At 44.2% G+C, this 26,232-nt stretch overlaps 1 protein-coding gene across 3 annotated transcripts in view; it reads right to left on the bottom strand.

The window, feature by feature from the left end:
* etv7 (ETS variant transcription factor 7) overlaps positions 1–12,667 on the bottom strand; it is a 63,083-nt gene extending 50,416 nt beyond the window's left edge. For 2 of the 3 annotated variants that reach the window (XM_048612225.1, XM_048612227.1), the window contains exons 1-2: positions 12,186–12,664; positions 3,692–3,824 (exon numbers count right to left, since the gene is read on the bottom strand). In XM_048612225.1, the coding sequence (XP_048468182.1) occupies positions 3,692–3,824; positions 12,186–12,218 (166 nt within the window). In that variant the 5' untranslated portion in view covers positions 12,219–12,664. Of the gene's footprint in view, positions 1–3,691; positions 3,825–12,185 lie in introns of all 3 variants that reach the window. The other variant, XM_048612226.1, reaches the window with a different exon arrangement.
* Positions 12,668–26,232: the final 13,565 nt, after the last annotated feature.

Here is a 26,232-nt window from a genome sequence, read left to right as displayed (position 1 = left end):
TGATTCTATTAAACTGATAAAAAAAAAAGTCCATAACTTCCTGCTTGAACAAAACAACACTGTACACCCTTTTTACAGGAATATAAAGACATTGCATAATTTGTGACAAGTTAATACCAAATTTGCGAAATTTTGCAGCAATGAAGTATATTATTTCCATGTTCCAAACTGCTCTGAAAAAGGACAGCATTACATGTACAAGATTAGGCTATCGTCATCGGTGAACTGAAAACACGTAGAACGAATAGATGCCATTAAAAAGGGGATGGTTTCAAATTTGAAGGTTACATGGACGAACAGACATGAGAAACCTGTCAAAGGTATGATATGTACATGATTGCTATTAGTCAGAGAGAGAATACAAGGAAATAAGGCAAAGGGCTCAGAGAAGAACAAGGAATGCAAGGTGGAATATTAACAAAGGAACAGTAAATTATTCTACAAATAAATGAATTAAGAGGCAAACAAAAAGGAAATTGGCAGGAATGGGAGATGAGGCAAGAGTGACTTTCTTTGACATTAAGGCAGCATTTGGCTGAATGTGACACTGAGGAAATCTTACAAAACTTAAGGCAATGAGAATCTCTGCAAACATACTTAGCACAAAGGATGATGTCTGTGGAGGTTGAAGGCTAATTATCTCAGTCCGAGGCCAACACAACAGGAGTCCCTCAGGATGGTGTCCTCGGCCCAACCATCTTCAAGTGCTTCATTTTCCCTCCCTCAACAATAAGATCAGGACTGGGGATGTTCACTGATGATTGCACAATATTCATTGCCACTTATGACTCTTCAAGTACTGAAGCAGTTCCATGAATTTGCAGCAAGGCTACTACACTCAGCCTTAGGCTGATGTGTGCATTGTGAGCGTCTCTTACCCACTTCAGTGCCAGGCAATGACCATCTCCAATTTGAAAGAATCTAACCACTGTCCTTTGCTATTCAATTATATTCCATCTACCATTTCTTTTCCCACTCTCCTAGCCGGTCCAAGTCCTTCTGCAACCTACCCGCCTCCTCAACATTATATGCCCCGTCATCTTTTTTTTTTCTATTCATTTTTTGTGGGATGTGGGCATTGCTGACTGGGCAGCATTTCTTGCCCATCCCTAGTCGCCCTCAAGAAGGTGGTGTGAGCTGCCTTCTTGAACCGCTGCAGTCCTCTTGCTGTGGGTTGACCCACAATGCTATTAGGGAGGGAATTCCAAGATTTTGACCCAGTGACAGTGAAGGAATGGCAATATATTTCCAAGTCAGGATGGTGAGTGACTTGGAGGGGAACTTGAAGGTGGTGGTACTGCCCATATGTCTGATGCCCTTGTCCTTCTAGATGCAAGTGGTTGTGGGTTTGGAAGGTGCTGTCTGAGGATGTTTGGTGAATTTCTGCAGTGCATCTTGTAGATAGTACACACTGCTGCTACTGAGCCTCGGTGGTGGAGGGAGTGGATGCTTGTAGATGTAGTGCCAATCAAGCGGGCTGCTTTGTCCTGGATGATGTCAAGCTTCTTGAGTGTTGTTGGGGCAGCACTCATCCAGGCAAGGGGGGAGTATTTCATCACACTCCTGACTTGCGCCTTATCGATGGTGGACAGGTTTTGAGGACTCAGGAGGTGAGTTACTCGCCACAGTATTCCCAGCTTCTGGCCTGCTCTTGTAGTCATTCTGTTAATGTGATGAGTCCTGTTGAGTTTCTGGTCAATGGTAACTCCCAGGATGTTGATAGTGGGAGATTCAATGATGGTAACACCATTGAATGTCAAGGGACAGATTGTCTCTTATTGGTGATGGTCATAGCCTGGCATTTGTGTGGCACAAATGTCACTTGCCACTTGTCAGCCTAAGCCTGCATATTGTCCAGATCTTGTTGCATTTGGACACGGACTGCTTCAGTATCTGAGGAGTCACGAATGGTGCTGAACATTGTGCAATCATCGGCAAACATCCCCACTTCTGACCTTATGATGGAGGGAAGGTCATAGATGAAGCAGCTGAAGATGGTTGGGCCTAGGACGCTACCCTGAGTCCCATCTACAATACATGGGCTGCAGCGGTTCAAAAGACAGCTCACCTCACTTCCTCAAAAGCAATTCGTGACGCCCAATAACTGTTGACTTGACCAGTGACACATCCATCCCATGAACAAACAGAATAGGTACCTCATTGCAGGAGTTCTGATGGAAACAAATACTAAGGAAGGTATATCCTGAACTGGCAAAGAATACAGATGAGAAAGGATGGAAGAAATCAAAGTAAAGTACAGCAGGAGCTGATGGAAGGCAGTAGACCAGGGTTTGGTTTAATACATTGGGGGAAAGTGAAGGCAGTGGGGAAGAGATCACAGAATACAACAAAGTGATATCTGAGGGTTGTATAAAAAGAGCAAAACCAAAATACCGTGAATGCTGGAAATTTGAAAATGCAACAGAAAATGCTGCAAATACTTGGCGAGTCAGGGAACATCTGTGGGAAGAGAAACAGAGTTAACACCTCAGCTCTGTGACCAGCCGTTGATCTGAAGAATAAACTTTGTCTCTCCACTGCCCCAGTCCAAAAGGGGTGACAAGTTGGCACATAGAAGGTAACCTGGCCTCAATCCTACTGAAGGATGTTCATGCCAAATGTAGTGCCCAACTATCCTGCCATAGGAAAAGTAAAGAGTCAGGGACAACAGGTCTAACTAGTTTACTTCTTGGAAGGTAACTTAGAGATAAGAGAGAAATGTAGAAAGCATTGCAGAGCTTCGGGTACACAAATATTCCAGCTCCTACAAGATCAAACTGAGTCCATCCACATTCGAGACTAAGCAATATTCGAAACATTGCAAGGTGCCTAAAGGCTGTGAGACAGGAAACATCTTCAGATACCGATACGAGTGGGAAACAGCATGGAAACCGCATTATCAATTAGTAGAAGCTGGAAGTACAACCACAACAATTGCAGTACATTCCCGATAACTGTTCCTGTGCCAAGTAGATCATAATCAGCAGCTCAGTCCCAGCAAACACTGGAGTAATAAAACAACCTTATACTCATGAGCAAGGAGCCTCTCCCGTCAAAGTCACCCAATAGAAATTCATGACATGCTCTCAACCAGCCTGCCATTTATTTTACAGCACTGCCTGGATATCTGCGAGTGTATAGAGAATTCTGAATAGCTGAGGCTTCTGTCAACACTACCACCAGCCACATTCCAATGTACACATTACAACACACTGGCCTGCATTCACATTCATCACACACTGCCTGTGCGCAAATCATAACATGTGAGGAGCGCACGTCTGCACACATATTACAACATGCGAAGAGTGCACATCTGCACACTTGAAGAGTATACATCTGTACACACATTACAACATGCAAAGAACACGTGTGTACACACATTACAACACACAAAGAACATGTGAGGAATACACATCTGCACGCATGTTACAACACATGGGGTACATATTTGCATAAATACAACATATACGATAGATGTCAGGAAGATTTTTTTGGTGATGGTGGTCAGATGTGACAGCGTCCTGTAGAAATTGCCTTTTGGTTATTTTTCAGACTGGGGCCCAAGTACAACTGGAAACTGAGGTAAACGTTTACAACTTGGGTTCCATAGTAGCATACTCAGCAGTCCGACATGACCCACACACATCTGGCAACAGATGGGATCTGCAAAGATCTGGCATTCGATACTCACTCAATGTCCTGGGCAGGCGGCTGAGGTCATTCTGAGAGTGACTGTGGGCACTGCTGACTGCTCTGGGCTCCACTGGCGGAGAGACTGACCTTGGCATGGGGCTACAGGTTGCCACTTCACATACGTGCTCTTCCTGGGGAAACACAAATCCACACGTGAGGGAAGTTTCTACAGCTCAGTACAGCCAAGTGCAACTTGCCAGTGCTTAACATAATGGTTGTTTCTGGAGTGCCTGCAGAATGCCGTATGGTTAACTGTTAGTCCAGGTCAACAACCCACGAGGAAAGAAGTCACAAGTGCCACCTGACAATACTCTATCTAGCACCAGTCAGTCAAATGATCAGGGCTTCCTCTAATCAGACTGTTCTATGGGGTGGGTGGGAGTTGGTTAGGATATCTATTAGTATTCTAATAATAATAGCAGGTGATGGGGAGCCCCAAGCCACAAAGAGTGGGTTACAGACATAGAAGGCCACAATGATGGCTGACAGCAATCCAGGGCGTAGCCTTTCTCCACCAAGCCACCTCAATCCTTTCCCTTAAACCTGCAGCTCCATGTTCTGGAAGCTGTCATTCCGAATTGAGAGAGCCTCACCATCTCCTTGGAGCTTCAGCAAGCCCCAGTGCTGGTTCGGCTCGAAAGCCCATCGCTGCCTTTGACTGAAAGGTGAGAGTGCACCCAGCCAATTAGGAAGTGGCCTCCAGGAAAATGGCTCCTTTGGTCTGGCTCACAGCAAGACATCTCAGCATAGCCAGTGATGAGGCCAAGGCCCCAGTGACAAGGTCCCAAAGCCCATGGGTCATCCAGCCCATAGTCTCATTGTATAAAAACCAGCCAATCAGCAATGTACCTCCCCAAACACTTCACAAGCTGCAATACAGGAGCCAAGAACGCTGTTTCTGATAATGGACTAATAATTCAGAGTCAAGAACTCAAATCCCACCGTGGCTGTAAGAGAATTTGAATTCTGTTTAAAAAGTTCTTCTAGTTCATTAATGTCCCCTAAGGAAAGAAATCTGTCCCTCAGTGACATGAGGGATTCTGTGAATGGAGGAGTAAACCATCCCTGAGGGTCAATAAACACCACAGTGACTACATCCCAATAACAGAGTTAAAGATCTTGGCGAATTTCTTTGCATTCATTCATTCATGGGACACAAGTGTTGCTGGCCCAGCATTTATTGCTTGTCCCTAGTTGCCCCCTTGAGAAGGTGGGGGTGAGCTGCCTTCTTAAACTGCTGCAGTCCATGTGCTGTAGGTTGACCCCAATGCCCTTAGGGAGCGAGTTCCAGGATTTTGACCCGGTGACAGTGAAGGAACGGGAATATATTTCCAAGTCAGGATGGTGAGTGGCTTAGAGGGGAACTTGCAGGTGGCGGTGTCCCATGTATCTGCTGCCCTTGTTATTCCAGATGGAAGTGGTCATGGGTTTGCAAGGTGCTGTTTGTGGATGTGGTGCCAAACAAGTGGGATGATTTGTTCTGGATGGTGTCAAGTTTCTTGACTGTTGTTGGAGCTGCACCCATCCAGGCAGGTGGGCAGAATTCCAGTACACTCCTGACTTGTGACTTGTAGATAGCAGATAGGCTTTGGAGAGTCAGGAGGTGAGTTAAATCAGTGCAGAATTATTAGTGAAAGATAGTGTTGGAGAAATGAATAGGAGTGGAAGCAAATAAATGCCCAAGGCCTGATAATCTGCATACCAGAGTACTAAAAGAGATAGCAATGGGAATTGTGGGTGTATTCGTTATCATCTTCTGAAATATAGTAGATTCTGCAACAGTCTCTGCAGATTGGAGGGTGAAAAAAGTATAAAAAAGGCAGGGAGAAAACAGGGAATTACAGACTGGTTAGTTTTACATCAGTAGTAGAGAAAATACTGGAGTCTATTATAAAGGAAGTGATAACAGGACACTTAAAACATACCAATGGGATTACACATGAAAAGGAAATTATGTTTCACAAACCTACTGGAGATTTTTGAGGGTGTAACTAGAAGAATAGGTAAGGGAGAATCAGTGATTGTGGTGTATTTTGATGTTCAGAAAGCTTCGATAAACTCCCACGCAAGAGTTAGTGTGTAAATTAAAGCACATAAGATTCGTGGTAATATACCAACATGAACTGAGTATGGGTTAGCAGGCAGGAAGTAAAGTAGGCATAAATGGGTCACTTTCAGAGTGGAAGACGGCGACAAATGGGGTACTGCAGGAATCAGAACTTGGACCCCAGCTGTTAACAATATGAATGTGGAAATCAAATATCACATTTCCAAATTTGCTGATGACACAAATTGTGAGCAGTGAGAGGGCAATAACAGACTTCAGGGTGATTGAGAAATGTTGACTGGACAAATACATGGCAGATGCAGAATATTGTGGATACAAGTGAAGTCGTCCACTTCAGTGGGAAAAACAGACAGTACAGTATCATTTAAATGGTTGTAGATCGGGAAATGTTGATGTGCAAAGGGATCTGGGTATCCTTGTACACCAGACATTGAAAGTAAGTATGTGGATGCAGTGAGCAGTTGAAAAGGCAAATAGTATGTTGCCTTTCACAGCGAGGGTTTGAATTCAGAAGCAAGGAAGCCATACTACAACTGTACAGGGCCTTGGCAAGACCACACTTGGAGGATTGTGTGCAATTTCAAAATCCTTACCTAAAAAGAATACTTACCATAGACAGGAGTACAGCAAAGGTTCAGTAAACCCATTCCTGGGATGGCAGGTTTGTTGTATGAGGGCAGTGTGTGTGGACTGGGCCTGTATTCACTCCAGTACAGAAGAATGAGAGGGATCTCATTTGAAACGTATAAAGTTTTGATGGGGCGTGGGAATGATGTTACCCGGGCAGGGGGTTTAGGGCGAGGGGTCACCAGCTCAGGATAACAAATACACCCACAATTCCCATTGCTATCTCTTTTAGTACTCTGGTATGCAGATTATCAGGCCTTGGGCATTTATTTGCTTCCACTCCTGTTCATTTCTCCAACACTATCTTTCTGGACTGAGGTGAGGTGATAGTTCTTCACCCAGAGGGTAGTGGACCTCGCAAATTCTCTCTCACTCAAGGTGGCAGAGGCCACGTCACTAGGTATATTTGATGAAGAAATATAAATTTCTTGAGGCTAATGATGTTAAGGAGTATGGGGAGAGTGATAGTATGGCATTGAGATAGATTAGCCAATGTCAGGTTGAATAGTAGAGCCAGTTGATGGGCTGAACAGCCTACTTCTGCTCCTATTTTCAAACTTTCGATGGTTCCATGAATTCCTAGCCTCTGGTCTTCTCTTCTCATTGTATTTATATGGCTGGTCCAGTTCAATTCCTGGTTAATGGTAAAGCCCAGGCTGTTGATAATGGGGCTTTCAGTGATGGTAACACCATTGAATGTGAAGTAGAGACGGTCATTGTCTGGCATCTACACTGGCATGAACATACTTGCCAGTTCTGAGGAAGGGTCACCGGACCTGAAACGTTAACTCTGATTTTTTTTCGTCACAGATGCTGCCAGACCTGCTGAGCTTTTCCATCAACTTCTGTTTTTGTTACTTGTCACTTGTCAGCCCAAGCCTGGATATTGTCAAACTCTTGTTGTATTTGAACATGGGCTGCTTTAGTATCAGAAGAATCATGAATGGTGCTGAACATTGTGCGATCATCGGCACACATTCCCACTTCTGGCCTAAGAGAGTCATCGAGGTGTACAGCATGGAAACAGGCCCTTCTGCCCAACTCATCCATGCCAACCAGATATCCTAAATTAATCTAGTCCTATTTGCCAGCATTTCACCCCATTCCCTCTAAACTCTTCCTATTCATATACCCATCAGATGCCTTTTAAATGCTGTAGTTGTACCAGCCTCCACCACTTCCACTGGCAGCTCATTCCATACACGCACCACCCTCTGCATGAAAACGTTGCCCCTTAGGTCCCTTTTAAATCTTTCCCGTCTCACCTTAAACCTATGCCCTCTAGTTTTGGATTCTCCCACCCTGGGGAAAATATCTTGCCTATTTATCCTACCCATGCCCCTCATGATTTTATAAACCTCTATTAGGTAACTCCTCAGCCTCAGAAGCTCCAGGGAAAATAGCCCCAGCCTATTCAGCCTTTCCCTGTAGCTCAAACCCTCCAACCCTGGCAACATCCTTGTAAATCTTTTCTGAATCCTTTCAAGTTTCACAGCATCCTTCCTATAGGAGGATGACCAGAAGTGCACACAATACTCCAAAAGTTGCCTCACCACTGTCCTGTACAGCTGCAACATGACCTTCCAACTCCTGTAGTCAATGCACTGACGAATAAAGGCAAGCATACCAAATGCCTTCTTCACTATCCTATCTACCTGTGACTCCATTTTCAAGGAACTATGAACCTGCACTCCAAGGTCTCTTTGTTCAGCAACACTCACCAAGATCTTACCATTAAATGTATCAGTGCTGCCCTGATTTGCCTTTCCAAAATCCAGCTCCTCACATTTACCTAAATTAAACTCCGTCTGCCACTCCTCGGACCATTGGCCCATCTGATCATGGTCTGGTCGTACTTTGAAGTAACCTTCTTCGTTGTCCACTACACCTCCAATTTTGGTGTCACCCGAAAACTTACTAACCATAACTCCTATGTTCACATCCAGATCATTTATATAAATGACAAAAAGCAGCAGACCCAGCACCAATCCTTGTGGCACATTGCTGGTCACAGGCTTCCAGTCTGAAAAGCAGTTCTGTATCCAAATAGCTAGTTCTCCCTGTATTCCATGTGATCTAACCTTGCTAACCAGTCTACCATGAGGAACCTTGTCGAAAGAATTACTGAAGTCCATATAGATCACATCCACCGCTCTGTCCTCATCAATCCTCTTTGTTACTTCTTCAAAAAACGCAATCAAGTTAGTGAGACATGATTTCCCACACACAAAGCCATGTTAACTATCCCTAAACAGTCCTTCTCTTTCCAAATACATGTTAATCCTGTCCCTCAGGGTTCCCTCCAACAACATGCCCACCACTGATGCCAGGCTCACCGGTCTATAGTTCCCTGGCTTTTCTTTACCACCTTTCTTAAACAGTGGCACCACGTTAGCCAACCTCCAATCTTCCAGCACTTCACCTGTAGCTATCGATGACACAAATATCTCAGCAAGGGGCCCAGCTACCACTTCCCTAGCTTCCCACAAAGTTCTAGGGTACAACTGATCAGGTCCTGGGGATTTATCCACCTTTGAGTTTTAAGACATTCAGCACCTCCTCCTCTGTAATATGAACATTTATCAAGATGTCGCTATTTATTTCCCCATGTTCTCCGTCTTCCATCTCCTTCTCCACAGTAACCAATAATGTAAAATATTCATTTAGTATCTCCCCTATCTCCTGTGGTTCCACATTTAGGTGGCCCTGCTGATCTTTAAGGGACTCTATTCTCTCCCTAGTTATCCTTTTGTCCTTAACGTATTTGTAGAATCTCTTTGGATTCTCCTTAACCCTATTTGTCAAAGTTATTTCATGTCTCCTTTTTGCCCTCCTGATTTCCCTCTTAATTATATTCCTAATGCCTTTATACTCTTCTAGGGATTCACTTGATCCCTGCTGTCTATACCGGACATATGCTTCCATCTTTTTCTTGAGCAAAACCACAATTTCTCTAGTCATCCAGCATTCCCTACACCTACCAGCATTTCCCCTCACCTTAACAGGAACATACTGTCTCTGGGTTCTCGTTACCTAATTTTTGAATGCATCCCATTTTCCAGCTGTCCCTTTACCTGCAAACGTCTGCACCTCCCCTCCCCATCAACTTTTGGAAGATCTTGCCTAATGCCATCAAAATTCGGCTTCCTCCAATTTAGAACTTTAATTTTTCGATCCGGTCTATCCTTTTCCATCACTAATAGAATTATGATGGAGAGAAGGTAATTGATGAAGCAGTTGAAGATGGTTGGGCTGAGGACTTGGGGCTGACCTCCAACAACCACAACCATCTTCCTATGTGATAGGTATGGCTCCAGCCAGCGGAGAATTTGTTCCCTGATTCCCACTGGCTCTAGGATTACTTGATGCCACATTCCATCTAATGCAGCCTTGATGTCAAGGACTGTCACTCTCACTTCACCTCTGGTATTTAGCTTTTTTGACATGTCTAAAGCCAAAGCGAATGAGGTCAGGAGCTGAGTGGCCCTGGTGGAACCCAAATGGGCATCGCTGAGCGGGTTATTCCTTTACAAGTGCTGTTTGATAGCCCTGTTAATGATTCCTTTCATCATTGTACTAGTGATTGAGAGTGGACTGACCCCAGGTTGGGTAGGTTTTTGTGGACAGGACACACCTGGGCAATTTTCCACATTGCCGGGTAGATGCCAGTGTTGTAACTGTACTGGAACAGCTTGGCTAAGGGAGCAACAAGTTCTAGAGCACAAGTCTTCCGTACTATTGCCGGAATGTTGTCAGGGTCCGTAGACTTTGCAGTATCCAATGGTTTCAGTTGCTTGCTGTTCCCATATGGACTGACTCAAATTAGTCAATACCGAAAGATGGGCACTGCAGAGGGTAGAGTGCTCTATCTGCCTTCCAACTCCATTTTGATTTAGCTCCCTCCGTCTCTCCCTACCTATTCCTCACCTTTAGTGTCTACATTGCCATTGCCAGACATTGCACATAATTTGATTAATAGGAAACATTGGTCAAAAGAAACACTCAGTTGTGCGCAAGAGCACTTCTGGATGTAGAAAGGACAAGAAGTTGGTTGATAGCTGTTGTAATGTCCACACCTCTGAACCAGAAGGCCAGTGTTCAAGTCCGAATTGCTCTGGAGGTGCACTGTAACATATCTGGACAGATTGAGGACTGAGATGAGGAAACATTTCTTCACTTAAAAGGGTTGTGAATCTTTTAAATTCTCTGCCCCAGAGGGCTGTAGTTGCTCCATTGTTAAATATGGTTAAGGCTGAGATAGACAGATTATTCAGGGAATCAAGGGTAATGGGGATTTGAAACCCATGATTATATCAAATGGTCGAGCAGACTTGATCGGCCAAATAGCCTACTCCTGCTCCTACTTCTCCAAATGTTATCACTGTTCTTGTCAGCATCATTGGAAAAACAAGGTGACCTGCCCAGTTCATTTTTTAAATGTTCTCTTGTCCTGGCTGTGTCAGCGTTTATTGCCCCATCCCTAAGTGACCTGAAGGAAGTGGTGCTGAGCCACCTTCTACAGCCATGTAAGTTTGGTCCAAGTTGCTTGTTTGTAGATCAGTGACCGTAGCAACGTTGGCTCGGGAAGTCAGAAAGGTCATTAGGAACAGTCACCCCAAGATGTGGATAATTATCATGGCGAAGTGGTCAAGGTATCACAAAACCTTGAGGCCCCTCCCCCATGGATGTTTGAGCTTGGTGATACCTTTGAGATAACAAATGCATTCTGCATGCTTGGCAGTGTGAAACAACATATACACTTGCATTTACATAGCACCTTTTACATTCTCAAGGCATCTTAACATCCTTACTATTCTGGTTAGGAAAGTGCAGCAGCCAATTTGTGCACACCAAGATCCCCAACCCTCCCCCCCCCACCCCAATAAAAAGACACAAGACGACAGATTGAACAATCTGCTACGTCACCTATAGAAGACCCCACACCCCATGTCCCAACTTGCTCATGTTCACTTCCATGCCCACAGGTTATTTGGGTACTGATCAGTGTCAGCGGGGGAGTGACTGAGGCTGAGCAATGAGTAGGTCAGAGTTGGATCAGGATCTGGACGTTCCTGCTCAGAGGCTGCTCTCGGTTTGACTTTGCTGCAGCTCTCAGGTAGGTGGGAAGTGTCGAGTTCCTCACTGGCACTGCCCCCTTGCTCGCCACCACCCCTCAACCCCTGTCTGTCGGGCAGATGCCAGGGACAATGCCGCCCTCCACAGTCATTCCTTTCAAAAAAAAAACACAGAACATGACCAAAACAACAAAAAAATTACACATCAACCCGGCCCAGAGTGAGACAGAAGTTCCTAGCCTCAGTCTTGGTCTGATTTATTGCTGCATTTCAGCCAGTTTCATGTGGTGTTCAGTCAAGAGGGCAGTGAGCATGGGGAGGAATACAGGGGGAGGAATGTTTGGGGAAAACGGAGGCACACTCTGTTGGTAATGGGAAGGAGGTGTCAGGGATAAGGAATGGGTTTGGGGTTGATAGGAGGGGTTCCTGGGGGTAAAGGTAGGGGTGGTCTGGGGGGTGGGAGGTCATGGGTGTTGGCCCAGGGCATGTAGGAGAAGTTCAGTAACTTTTCCCAGCTGTGTTGACACCTTCCCTGTCTCTCTCTCTCTCTCTCTCTCTGTGTGTGTGTGTGTGTCAGTCAGTCAGTCTCCCTGTCTCTGCAGGACCTGCTCTCTGAGTGACTACACCTCTCTCCCGGTTTGATTCCCCATCCCCAGCGCCTGCACTTTTCCGATTTGCAGAGAGAGAGAGAGCTGTATCCCGGGGCTCGAGTAGCCGCTTACCTTGAGCCTGGCACGGCGCTCACAGTCTGTCATGGTGTGTGGGCAGCAAACAGGAGCCTGCTCCCGGGGCTCCGTGAGTCTCCCAGCCCCGCCCCGGCTCGGCCCGCTCCGCTCACATCGCCCGCTGCGGAATTCTTCCGGGAAACGAAAACGAAAGCGCCGGATCTGGAGCCGAGGGAGGGTCACTTCCTTAGGGAACAGCACTGACTAGAACTCAAAACAGGTCAAACTGGTCCCATCTGCCTCGGAACACGTAAGAAAACGATAACCTGAGATCCAAACTGGGACAGGAGTTTAGTTACTGCACACTGAAACAAGAAATAAACTTCCTTTGCACGGATTGAGATGAGAATGCTGGATGGTCCTAGGTATTAGACTTGACTCTGTGCTTTTCTATAGTTTTGACCAGGTAGGCGGGCGAGTGGTCGGATTTTAACAATCACTGTGTGGTCACTAGACCCCAGCAGGCGTTCCCATGTTAATAAAATCAAGAACCTTGCCCCCAACACGACACACAGGGAAGTTTCAATACTCCTCCCACTTAGAACTGGAAAAGAGGGGTGTGTGTGTAAACAGAGAGAGAGAGACATGTCCCTATCGCTCTAAACCCTTCCTATTCACATACCCATCCAGATGCCTTTTAAATGTATTTGTACCAGCTCCCGCCACTTCCTCTGGCAGTTCTACCACCATCTTATGTGAAAAAGTTGCCCCTCAGGCCCTTTTTAAATTTTTCCCCTCTCACCTTAAACCTATGCCCCCTAGTTTTGAACTCCCCTAATCCTGGGCTATTCAGTCTGTCCGTGCCCATCATGATTTTATAAACCTCTACAAGGTCACCCCTTAGGAACCAGCAGAACTGGATGAGAAATGGTGGTGAGGAAATCTGGAGTGAAACCAGGTGGATATCCTCAGCTGGCCTGGCAGCTCTGTGGGGAAGAGAGAAAGGCAGTTAATATTTCAGTGCCCTGCCTGATAGATAATGACCAGAGATCTATCCCAGGAACGTACAGTCAGGGAGTTGATGATATTGTGACACTGCCCCCCCCCCATCTGTTGGCAGTGTGGTTAATAGGTGCAGCAACATGACTGATTAATGTTTCCCAAACTGTTTTCCCACTGGCAATCCCCTTCCTCCCTTGTTGGAGCTTGAAAGCTGACCACTTTCCTGCTCTCCCATTGGTGAGTGGGCAGAGGGGATCAGAGAAACACAGACACTGCTGCCTCAGAGCTTATAGAGTCATACAGCACAGAAACAGACCCTTCGGTCCAACCAGTCAACACCAACCATGTTCCCAAACTAAACTAGTCCCACCTGCCTGCATTTGGCCCACATCCCTCCAAACCTTTCCTATTCATCTACTTACTGAAATTTTTTTTTAAACATCCATCACTTCCGCTGGCAATTCATTCCACACATGAACCACTCTCTGTAGTGTCTAATGATGTAATGTCTAACAAGGGTTGCTGTTTGGAGCTCAGTACTCTGAAATACACTAAAATAAATGATATTTTGCATTTCATCAAAAGAAACAGTAGTCAGTTGAGAGCAGATTATATTGAGTAGGAGAATCTTGTCACTGTAGATAAAGTATAAATGTAGAAATCAGCTTTCAAGACTTTATTGCAGGTGGCCTAAAGAACAGGCCAAACTTCGGAGCAAAGTTCATAGATCATAGAACCATAGCAGATCGTAGAATCCCTACAGTGTGGAAACAGGCCCTTCAGCCCAACAAGTCTACACGGCCCCTCAGAACATCCCACCCAGACCCATTCCCCCATAACCCACCTAATCTACACATCCCTGGACACTGTGGGTAATTTAGCATGGCCAATCCACCTAGCCTGCACATCTTTGGACTGTGGGAGGAAACGATCACCGGAGGAAACCCAGTTGTAGAAAGGGACCAGCACTGAGGCCACATCCACAGGAATGATAGAAGAAGATAGTTGCCAATTACAAGGGAGTTCTTTTCCAATTTGGATTTAAAAACAGAATAGATAGGAACAGGAATAGACCATTCAGCCCATCGAACCTGCTCCCTCATTCAGTTTGGTGTTGGGCTTAACTCCGCTTCCCCAGCCTTCCCGTATTTCTGTTGAATACCTGATCTTTCTAAGTCTTTTTTATGTGTTGAGTAATGGCACATCCACAAGCCCAGGTGGTTGACAATTCTAAAGATTTCAGCAGGATGCAGGCCATGACAGCCAGTCCACAGTCTGAGTTAAAAGTCTCAACGTTATCAACAACAACGACAGCATCATTCTCATCATCAAAAACAGAAATTGCTGAAAAAGCTCAGCAGGTCTGGCATCATCTGTGGAGAGAAATCAGAGTTAACATTTTGGATCCAGTGACCCTTGCGCAGAACTGATGGTAGCTAGGAAAAAGTTGGTTTTATGCAGAAGATTGGGTGGGAGGAGAGGGTAAGAAGTAAACGATAGGCGGAGATAGAGCCCAAAGTGAGAGAAGAACAGTTGGACAAACAAAGGAGTGGATAATGGTCAGCCTAGGAGAATGAATGGGACAATTAGTGGCCTAAAATGGGTTGTGCGTAATAGCAGACCACATGATAACAAGGCCTGTTTGTTTGGGCGTTGGCATAAGGACATGGGAGAAGGTGCCCCAACCCTAAAATTGTTGAACTCGATATTGAGTCAAGAAGGCTGTGGAATTCCCAAGCGGAAAATGAGGTGCTGTTCTTCCAGCTTATGCTGAGCTTCACTGGAGCATTGCAGCAAGCCTGAGACAGAGACGTTGACCAGGGAACATGGTGGAGTGTTGAAGTGGCAGGCAACTGGAAGCTCAGGGTCTTTTTTACAGATGGAACATAGGTGTTCTGCAAAGTGGTCACCCAGTCTACGCTTTGTTTCCCCAATGTACGTAGACCACATTGTAAGCAGCGAATGCTTCCGATATTATCGTTGCTATGCTTGGCACCTCAGCACGAGGTTCTGATCAAACATGGTTCATGGCCAAGCATCACGTTGCAGCAAGGATAGACCTGATGCTGGTTCAGGACAATGTTCACATTGATAGGTATGGAAACAGAAACTGATGGTATCGAGCAGGGAGATCAAGAGTGGTCCTCAGGTAGAGAACTAGACAAATAGCACAGGAAAGGTGAGAGGAACAGGCTGAAGATATAGTCCCATCACCCACAGTAGAAATAAACATTGGAGATTCACAACTTCCTTTCACCAGGCTCCTATTTCAGAAGGAGAGTCCAAGAAATTCCTAAGTCACATTCTGTTTGTGGAAGTGACAACTTATTTTATTTGTGGTATTCCAGTATTAGGCCAAGTTAGAGTCAGGTTGCTTTTATAGTGTTTTCTTTGTCCTCCCCTGAAGGATGATCATTGGAGAGTTGAGTAAACCGGCCTGAGCTACAGAGATGTTTTGAAGCCTCCCCATGTACAGTGTCCAGTCCATTGCAGCTGGTTTCCCAGGAGCTGAAGCTCAGCTTAATGAATGGACTGGCATTAGGGTGTGACACATCATTGGAAATGGGGATAACTTGTCCATCCAGCTGATACATGTGTGGAATCCAAACACTTTATTGATGAAGGGGTGTTCTGTACTCCAGATCTCATGAGATATCCTGCCTCATGTGCTGAAAAATTTGTGGGTGAAGAATTGGCTGTAGCTGTCACATGAAGATTTACTGCAGGTACTGACGCTGGGTAGACACCATTCTCAAATTGAGAAACACCCAACAATGACGTGTGTTGGAGTGAGATAGCATAATCCATCCTATTACTCATTATTCTAATAACTGTTCCAATGGTAGGTGAAATATGTGGAGTTAGGCCAGAGATCAGCTAAGATCTCATTGAATGATAGAACAGGCTTGAGGGACTGAATGGCCTACTCCTGTTCCTATGACTTCAGAGTGTGAGAGTGGGACAGTGTGATCCACTCGATTATTCATTAGGTGTAGTTGAAGTGAACAGAGTCTCGCGGATGGGAAGAAACTGTCTTTCTGAATTGTGTTATTATGGGTTAAACTGGGCTGAGATATTTATGGGTGAGGGTTGGGGTCAGTAAGAGATTTCTGAGATTGAGAAAGTGCTAAGAGATGCAAAAAGTGGTCCGTGAGCATGCAGCACCAAAAATAAAGCTAACCATCACCAGACTGAAGTCAAGATCAAGGATATCTTGCAGGGCAAAGCCAGTGCCATATCCATAAATGGCAGCAGTAGATAAACAACGGAGGAATTAGAACGAATAGGACTCATTAGGAAGGTGAAGAACAGTGAATGGGCTGCACCCATCGTGGTAATTCATATAGCAGACAGCTCCATTTATATTTATGGAGCTTACAAACAAACAATAAATAACGTGTTTGAGAATGATACTTGCCTACTGGTGAATACTTGTTTACTAATTTAGCGTATAGAAAGGTGTTCTGCAAAATAGATATACAGTGTGGAACCAGATCCTTTGGTCCAACTCATCCACGCCGACCACGTTCCCAAACTAAACTAGTTCCATTTGCCTGTCTTTGGACCATATCCCTCCAAACCGTTCCTATTTATGTACTTATCTAAATGTCTTTTCAACGTTCTAACTGTACATGCATCCACCACTTCCTCTGGCAGCTCATTCCACACACAAACCACTCTCTGTGTAATAGAGTTGCCCTCATGTCCTTTTTAAAACTGTCTCCTCTCACCTTAAAAATATACCCCCTAGTTTTGAACTCCCTTACCCTAGGGAAAAGTCCCTTGCTATTCACCTTATCTATGCCCCTCATGATTTTGTAAATGTCTATAAGTTCACCCCTTGTCCTTCTATGTTGCCGTTCAAAATGTTCCAGCCTTTCCAGCCTATCCTTATAACATAACCCTCCATTCTTGGCAACATCCTTGTAAATCCTTCCTGAACTCTCTCCAATTTAATAATATCCTTCCTATAGCAGGGCGACCAGAACTGCACACAGCACTCCGGAAGAGGCTTCAAATGTCAAATGCACAAGAATATAAGAACATAAACACTGAGAGCAGGAGAAGGCCATTCAAGCCGTCTAGCCTGTTCTATCATTCAGTAACTGTGACCTTAACTCCACTTTCTGGTCTGTCACCCACTCCCAGGATTTCTGTGTCAGTCAAAAAATCTCTGTAATCCAGCCTTGAATATATTCAGTGACGTGTCTGGAGTAGAGAACCCCAGAGATCAATCACCTTCTGAGTGAAGAAATTCCTCTTTTTGTGCATCTTAAATAGGAGACATCTTATCTTTAACCTGGCTCCCTTGTTCCAAAGGGAAGGAGGAAGGGGGAGGGTTTGTGGAGCCACAGGAACTTGAACTTGCTGCTCCTTGAAGAGAATTGGAGGAGATAACAGAAGCTGTTGACTTCTGAGACATGGTTAAAATGGACCTCTTGGTTCTTTAGTCCTTCAGCCCAGTTGTCTTAAAATACTGTTCGGCCTTTGAGCTCTTGCCTCACCCACCCCCTCATGCCCTCACTCACTCTCCATGACCCTTTAACACTTCTTGCCAACTCATGTCCTCCAACCACTCCCATGAACCCTTCCATGCCAACTCATGTCAACACCAACCCCTAATAGCCCTTCATACCCTCCATACCAATTCATGAATCTTCCTTATTCACCTACCCAGCATGCACAATGTCCTGGAATAACAACAAGTGTGTATCTGCAAAAAAAAGAACCCATTCACAAATTGCCTTTCCAATTAAAAAAACCACAGATAGATATAAGAACTCTTTCAGTGAAACATAACTGTCTCATCATGTATGTTTAGCAGGGAGCATAGATTTTTAAAAAGGTTTTCTCAGCCGGGGTTCTGTTTTGACAGCTGGAATAGGCATAAATCTGGCAGATGGAGTATAATATGGGAAAGTATTATTCACTTTGGCCAGAAGAGTAAAAAGAAAGAGTATCACTTAAACAAAGAATGACTGTGGAATACTGAGGTGCAGAGGGATCTAGGTGTTCTAATGCATGCGTCATAAAATGGTAAAATGTAGGTACAGCAGCATGTCATTGGGAATGGCAATTGGATGCTATCCTTTATTGCAAGAGGAACTGAACATAAAGTTGAAAGTGTTATACTTCAGTTACACAAAGCATCGATAATGTTGTGTCTTGAATACTGTGGATTTGGGTTTATGATGCTTGGGTTTTCTATGTGTCAAAAGTTAATAATTAACTGGTAAGTATTTCTGTAGCCTTGGTGATTTCCTTTAAAATAGTTTGAGAGAGCTACTTTTACAGCATTAATGGGTTTTTGTTTACTTTAGGATGTTTCACAGATTAGCAAGGTGCTTTGAATTCTGTTAGAAATTTCTAGTATGAGTTTATTTATGCTTAGAGGAAATAGAAAAACTAGATTACTTTAGAGTAAGGAGTTGGTAATAGTACCAAACTAGAGTGTTAGGATAAAATCCTGAAGAGGCTACTTGAAACTAAGCACATTTAAATTCAGGTGTGTGATTGTTTGAGGAAGAAGCTCTCAGCATTTCCAGTCTAGGAGTTAAAATTACCTTAAGCATATTGAAGTTTTAAGAAAACATTTTCTCTGATGTGAGCGCTGTACAAGGGGTGCTTTTAGGAACTGAAAAAGGGGTGTCACATTTTTCCTTTGGAATTTGTAAAGGCATCTTTGGGGATAATGGCATTATATTTTATTGTGTATTTAAAAGTCTTTGAATCTTTACTGTAATAATTTGGTTTGTTGTATTTTATGTTCATTTTTTGGTTAATAAACTTTTTTATTGCTAAAACAAAATGTTTAACATTGAATGCTTATGCTTCAGAGAGATCATTTCATTAAAACCAAACCAAAACAAAATATGATCTATTAAGGCATATTTCAGTCTGGGATCTGATTTGTCCAGTAATAACATCTTCTGGAATTATAACAATGTAAATACAGTGGAGGTAGCTCAGAGCAGGTTAAATGGATTGTTATTGGGAATGAGTGGGTTATCTTATTTGGAAAGATTTGACAGGCTGGACTTATTTTCACCAGAGTTTAGAAGAACAAGGCATGATTTGATTGAAGTTTGTAAGAACCTGAATGGTCTGGACAAAGTGGATATGGAAAGGACTTTTAGTCTTGTGACTGAGTCCAGAATATGGGAACTCTGTTTCAAAAGGATGGGTTGTCCTTAAAGACAAAGGTAAGGAGAAATATTTTGTTTCAGAGGCTTTGGAACCCTCTGCTTCAGAAAGTGGAGTCTGAATATTTTTAAGGCAGAGGTAAATAGATTCTTGTTAGGTGAGGGAATCAAAAGTTATTGAGACTAGATGTGAATGTGGAAATTGGATCACAAACAGATCAGCCATGATTTTATTAAATGGAAGACTAGGCTTAAAGGACCAAATTCCTACTTCTACTTACTTCTGCTCCAAATTCCTTCATAATTTAATTGGGTAATGGACAAAATTAAGGGATTAAATTTTGGTATTAAATTTTCAGAACTTCTTAGGCTTTCTTGATCTTCAAATTTTTTACAATCAATAGCATATAATGAATATTTGTTAATACCGAGCCCACTAGAATTGCATTCACTTTGTTACACCTCATTGGGAAATCAAAGCCACTATTTCCAGAGTCATTGCAAAAGTTTAAGATTTTAATGTAATAACACCCTGGAACTGATTCAGCCTCAGCTTCAGTGTGAGCTGTCTGTGCTACCTCACTCAACTCCTGAGTCTCAATTAATGAAAACATGCCAAATGCTCTTTTGAATTGTCCATTTCCTTAGAGAAGGTTTCAGCTACTCCACCCTCTTCTTGTGGTATTACTTTGACCTCCAGCAATGGAGTTTGTTTAGCTGTTGCTCTGGTCACTATACACGTAATGGCAAACTACCCAGAACCTGCAACTGTTCCATCTCTTCAGCCTGAACTGGAGTTTCTGTGATTATTGGTGAATTTATAACTCTCATTCCTGCTAAATCATTTCCCAGAAGTAAGTCAACTCCATTCACAGATAATTCCTTAACAACCCTAACTACCACTAGTCCTGACAACAAGTCAACTCCAATTGGACTTTGTTCAATGGAATGAGGATAAACTCTGCCCCCATCCCATTCACCAACACTTTGGTTTTCATTGAATTTTCTTGAGGGAAATTTAAATCCTTCTCCAGCAAGTTTGAGTAGCCCCAGTATGTCTTAGTATAGTTATTGGCTTGGATGCTTCCTTTGAAGAAAAAGAGTTATCTCCCCTTTAGACCAAAGCCCTTCATATTTGTCATCTACTCTACATGATTTGTATAACCTCACAGCAGTGTTTACCTCCAGTTTCTTAGTTGTAGCAAAGCTACAATCTGATCATGGTCTTTTTCTTGTGAGTTTCTATTTCAGACTCATTCTTACAATCTCCAATAAGTCCCATGGAATTGGAGTTCCAGCATTCTGTACGAATGTGTCCCATCTTGTTACAGTGGAAACACTTCGGCTTTTGCAAGTCCATCCTCAGTAACTTAGGGCATTCCCAGCTATCCATTTCTTACTTTCACCTCTTGCCTCTCTTTTAATCTCCGTCTCGATCCATTTCAAATTTATGGGGGAGACAGTAAAAAGGTTTAGTTTCATGGATTAGCTCATGACTGTCAGCCATTATTGCTGCCTGCCTAGCTATGCAACCTGTTGGTCCTCAACATGGATTCTTATTACTGAAGGTGGTGAATTTTTAAATTCCTCCAGGGAATAATCTCTGTAAGAGCCTTATACGTGTCTTTGGTTTCTGCAAACATTTGTGAAAATTACTTTGCATAACCCTTTTGAATGCAATATAAGCTTGCCCTGCCTGCTTCTTTAAATTGTAGAACCCTTCGCTACATGTCTCAGGCACTAACTCAAATGAAATCAATAAAACTTTTTTTTTATAGAATCACAGTCCCTAGAAACTTCCTGCGACAGTGAAACATAAATTTCCTGCGCTTTACCTGTCAACTTACTCTGTATAAGCAATGTCCAGTACACTTTTGCCCCATTCATTTTGTAGGGACTATGTTTTTGTTTTTGTGCATTTTTAAATTGTGGGCTAAAATGACAAGAACAGCTGTTTTAAAAATAGTGTTTTAGAGGATTGCTGCATGTTTTCAAAATCAAGTAACTTGACACTCTTGGGAGGTATTGTGTAAAAAGCTATTTAAGTGGAGCCGAGGGGCTGTGTATAGATGCAGCAGGGTGGCAACAAGAAGTTGGTTGGTCTATGGATTAGTGACCAGTTATCGATGACAAAAGCCTTTTGTGTGCCAACAACTATGTGATTGGTTCTCAGGTTACTGAACAGCTTAAGGCTGGAAACAGGATAGAGAGAAGTGATGTGATCTCCACCAGCTCAGGAGCTGTCTGTCTGTTATCTGCATCAAAACCAATTTTAAACCTGAAAAAAAAAACACTTTGTTTTTCCTTCAGCAGTTGTTATAAGCTGTGGCCCTTAATGAATAAGTCAGAAACCTTTTATAAGTGGACAGCCTCCCTGTGATTCTTGCAAACCAGTGGAAGCATTCAGAGAAAGAAATCTGAAAAGCAAGATTCTGACCAGCATAAAGGTCGTGCATGTAGCTGAGCCACCTTCACAGTTTTCTTCTGCCCTGTGTGTGTAAAGAGTTAATAAGGGGATTAACATTTTAATTTGTACTATCATATGTCAGCAGTTTATAATAGTTTAACTATAGCTATAATCTATTTACTTGTAATAAATAATAATTCTTATTCAGTACATAAACCTTCTTTCTATCAACCTGGGTCTGGAAATTTGATAAATTCAGGAATTTTGTGTACTTCTTTTCAAATCTTTGGCCTTTGTGACAACTCTGGGAATGGCATGGTGTGGAGCTAGAGGAACACAGCAGGCCAAGCAGCATCAGAGGAGCAGGAAAGCTAATGTTTCGGGTCGGGACCCTTCTTCAGAAATGGGGGAGGGGAAGGGGGGCTCTGAAATAAATAGAGAGAGGGGGAGCAGTGATAGAAGGTGGATAGTGGAGTGGATAGGTGGGGGAGAAGACAGACTGGTCAAGGAGGCGGGGATGAAGCTAGTAAAGATGAGTCTAGGTAGGGAGTTGGAATAGGGGTTGGTCAGTGAGGAGGGAGGGGCGGGTAGGTGGTAGAGAAGATGGACAGGTCGAGGAGGCGGGGATGAAAGGGGTGGCTGGTCTTGGGATGAAGTCGGGGGTGGGGAGATTTTGAAGCTGGTAAAGTCCACATTGAGACCATTGGGCTGCAGGGTTCCCAGGCAGAATATGAGGTGTTGTTCCTCCAGTTTCCGGGTGGCATGGTTGTTGGCACTGGAGGAGGCCCAGGATGGACATGTCGTCCAGGGAGTGGGAGGGGGAGTTGAAGTGGTTCGTGACTGGGAGGTGTTGTCGTTTGTCACGAACCGAGCGTAGGTGTTCCACAAAGCAGTCTCCGAGCCTCGCTTGGTCTCCCCGATATAGAGGAGGCCACATCGGGAACAGCAGATACAATATACCACATTAGCAGATGTGCAGGTGAACATCTGTTTAATGTAGAAGGTCTTTTGGGGGCCTGGGATGGAGGTGAGGGGGGAGGTGTAGGGGCAGGTGTAGCACCTCTTGCGGTTGCAGGGAAAGATGCCGAGGGTGGTGGGGGTAGTGGAGACTGTGGAGCAGACAAGGGAGTCGCAGAGAGAGCGGTCCCTCCGGAAGGCAAGTAAGATGGAGAGGGAAATATATCCTTCCATCTCCATCCCAGGCCCCAAAAAAACCTTCCACATTAAACAGATGTTCACCTGAACATCTGCTAATGTGGTATATTGTATCCGCTGTTCCCGATGTGGCCTCCTCTATATCGGGGAGACCAAGTAAGGCTCGGAGACCGCTTTGTGGAACACCTACGCTCGGTTTGCGACAAACGACAACACCTCCCAGTCACGAACCACTTCAACTCCCCCTCCCACTCCCTGGACGACATTGTCCATCCTGGGCCTCCTCCATTGTCACAACAATGCCACCCGGAAACTGGAGGAACAGCACCTCATATTCCGCCTTGGAAGCCTACAACCCAATGGTCTCAATGTGGACTTTACTAGCTTCAAAATCTCCCCACCCCCGACCTCATCCCAAGACCAGCAACCCCCTCACATCCCTGCCTCCTTGACCTGTCTGTCTTCTCTCCCACCTACTCGCTCCTCCTACCTCACTGACCAACCCCCATCCTCACATCCTACCTACACTCACCTTTACTAGCTTCATCCCCACCTCCTTGACCTGTCCATCTTCTCTCCCACCTACCTGCTCCACTATCCACCTGATATCACCGGTCCCCCTCTCTCTATTTATTTCAGAGTCCCCCTTCCCCGTCCCCCAACCCGAAACGTCAGCTTTCCTGCTCCTCTGATGCTGCTTGGCCTGCTGTGTTCATCCAGCTCTACACCTTGTTATCTCAGACTCCAGTTCTTACTATCTCTGGGAATAGTATGGCTTGATTATTGGGAGAACTGGAAGGGAGCAAGCAATAAACCGGGAAACTACCGGACGGACAGGCTAGTCTCAGTGATGGGGAAACTATGGGAAGCAACTCTGAGAAGTAGAGTTAATCTGCATTTGAAGAGGCAGGGATTAATCAAGAACAGTCAGTACGGTTTTGTTAAGGGAAGGTCATGTCTGACCAACTTGATTGAATTTTTCAAAGTGACCAGCTGTGTAGATGAGGGCAATGTTTTTGATGAAGTCTACTTGGACTTCAGCAAGCTTTTGATAAGGTCCTGCATGGAAGACTGATAGCAAAGGTAAAGGAGTCTGTGGGATCCAAGGAAATTTGCAAATTAAATCCACAATTGGCTGAGTGGCTAGAAGCAGAGGATGATGGTTGGGGGACATTTTTCTGACTGGAAGTGTACAGTCAGGTCTCCCAGTATTAGGGCCCTTGCTGTTTGTGATAAATATAAACAATTTAGAAATGTAAGAGGGGTGATCAGTAGGTTCAGATGCCACAATAATTTGTGGAGTGATAAATAGTGAGGAGGATAGCCTTAGATTACAGGAGATATAGATGGGCTAGTCAGATGGGCTGATCAATGACAAATGGAATTCAATCTGGATAAATGTGAGGTGATGCACATGAGCATAATAAACAAGACAAGAGAATACATGATGAACAGTAGGACCCTTCGAAGCACCGAGGCTTGGTGTGCATGTACACCAATCCCAAAAGATTTCAGGACAAGTAGATAAAGTAGTTAAGAAGGCAAATGATATTTTTGCCTTTATTAACAAAAGCATAGAGTTTAAGAGCAGGGAGGCTATGCTGGAATTGTATGAAATATTGGTTAGGCCACACCTAGAGCATTGTGTGCAGTTCTGAAACTCACCTTGTAGAAAGGATATTATTGCACTAGAGAGGGTGCAGAGGAGATTTACCAGGCTGTTGCCTGGCCTGAAGAGTTTCAGTTATGAAGAGAGATTGGACATACTGCGGTTGTTTTGAGGAATTGAGAGGGGAAATGATTGAGATGTATACAACTATGAGGGCCATAGGTAGGTAGCTAGGAAGAAACTTTTCCCTTTGATTGAGGGAATCAATGAAGGGGATGGGGGCAACACTGGGCATCGATTTATAGTAAGGGGCAGGAGGTTTAGAGGGGATGTGAGGAAAAACATTTTCACCCAGTGGGTGGAGGAAATCTGTAAATCACTGCCTGTGAGGGTAGTAGAGGCAGAAACCCTCTTAACGTTTAGGAAATCTTTAGATGTGCATTTGTGATTCCAAGACAATGGACCAAGAGCTGGAAAATGGGATTAGAATAGTTAGGTGTATTTTTTTGACTGGAGTGGACATATTGGGCCAAAGGGCCTTTTTCTGTGCTGTAGCTCTCACTGATTCTTGAGTTTAAGGATTGTGGAGAATGGAGAGAGAAAGCTGGGCTGTAGATGGGAGAACCACAGTGAAAGGGGCAAAGGGGACAGTAAAGGGTGGGAGCTGCAAACTTTGGGTGGGGAATAGAATGGGGTAAGTAGGCACGCTGGGGAGAGAGAACAAGCAAGTGAATTGAATAAGAGACAGTGTTTCTCTTGTACACCAAATTCTATCCACTTACAGGGGATTCCAGAAATCTGTGAATGGCTGCACCACCCAGAGGATTATTGGGGAACTGCAAGTGAGGAATCCGTAAAAGTAATTATTTTTAATAAGATGAAAACATTCTTTTGTTCATTGCTGGGATGTGAACATTCCTGGCAAAGACTGCATTTATTGCCCATCTCTACTTGCCCTTCAGAACAGTAGAACCTTGGGAAGCACTGAGTGACCTCGGTGTGCATGTACACCAGTTCCTTTAAACTAGTCAGATGCTTTAGAGGCTTTTAAGCGACCCTTGGATAGGCACATGGGGGATAGTAAAATATAGGGTATGCAGGGTAGATTGATCTTAGTAGGATAATAGGTCAGCACAACATCGTGGGCCGAAGGGCCTGTACTGTGCTGTACTGTTCTATGTTCTATGCTGTATCGGGTTAAGTGGATTAAGTGGTTAAGAAGGAATATGGTATACTTGCCTTTCTTAGCTGAGTTTAAGAGCATGGAGGTAATGCTGGAGAAAAATCAGAAATTGCTGGAAAAGCTCAGCAGGTCTGGCAGCATCAGTTCCGAGGAAGGGTCACTGGACCCGAACGTTAACTCTGATTTCTCTCCACAGATGCTGAGCTTTTCGGCAACTTCTGTTTCTGCTTCTGATTTTCAGCATCCACAGTTCTTTTGGTTTTTATGAGGTAATGCTGGAATTGTATAAAATGTTGTTCTGGGATCCACTGTATAGAAGGGATGTGATAGCGCTGGAGAGAGGGCAGAGGAGATTTACCAGGAAGTTGCCTGGGCTGGAGAATTTTAATTATGAAGAGAGTTTGGACAGACTGGGGTTGTTTGCTGTGGAACAGAGGAGATTGAGAGAATACATGATTGAGATGTTTAAAATTATGAGGGGCATAAGACAAGAAGAAACTTTTCCCATTGGTGGAGAGATCAATGACTGGGACGGGGGCGTAGATTGAAGGTAAAGGGCAGGAGGTTTAGAGAGGATGTAAGGAAAACATTTTCACCCAGAGGGT

This window comes from Rhincodon typus, chromosome 25 (assembly GCF_021869965.1).
Source record: "Rhincodon typus isolate 14 chromosome 25, sRhiTyp1.1, whole genome shotgun sequence".
Classification (NCBI taxonomy): Eukaryota; Metazoa; Chordata; class Chondrichthyes; order Orectolobiformes; family Rhincodontidae; genus Rhincodon; species Rhincodon typus.
This window is presented reverse-complemented; position numbering and strand designations above follow the sequence as displayed.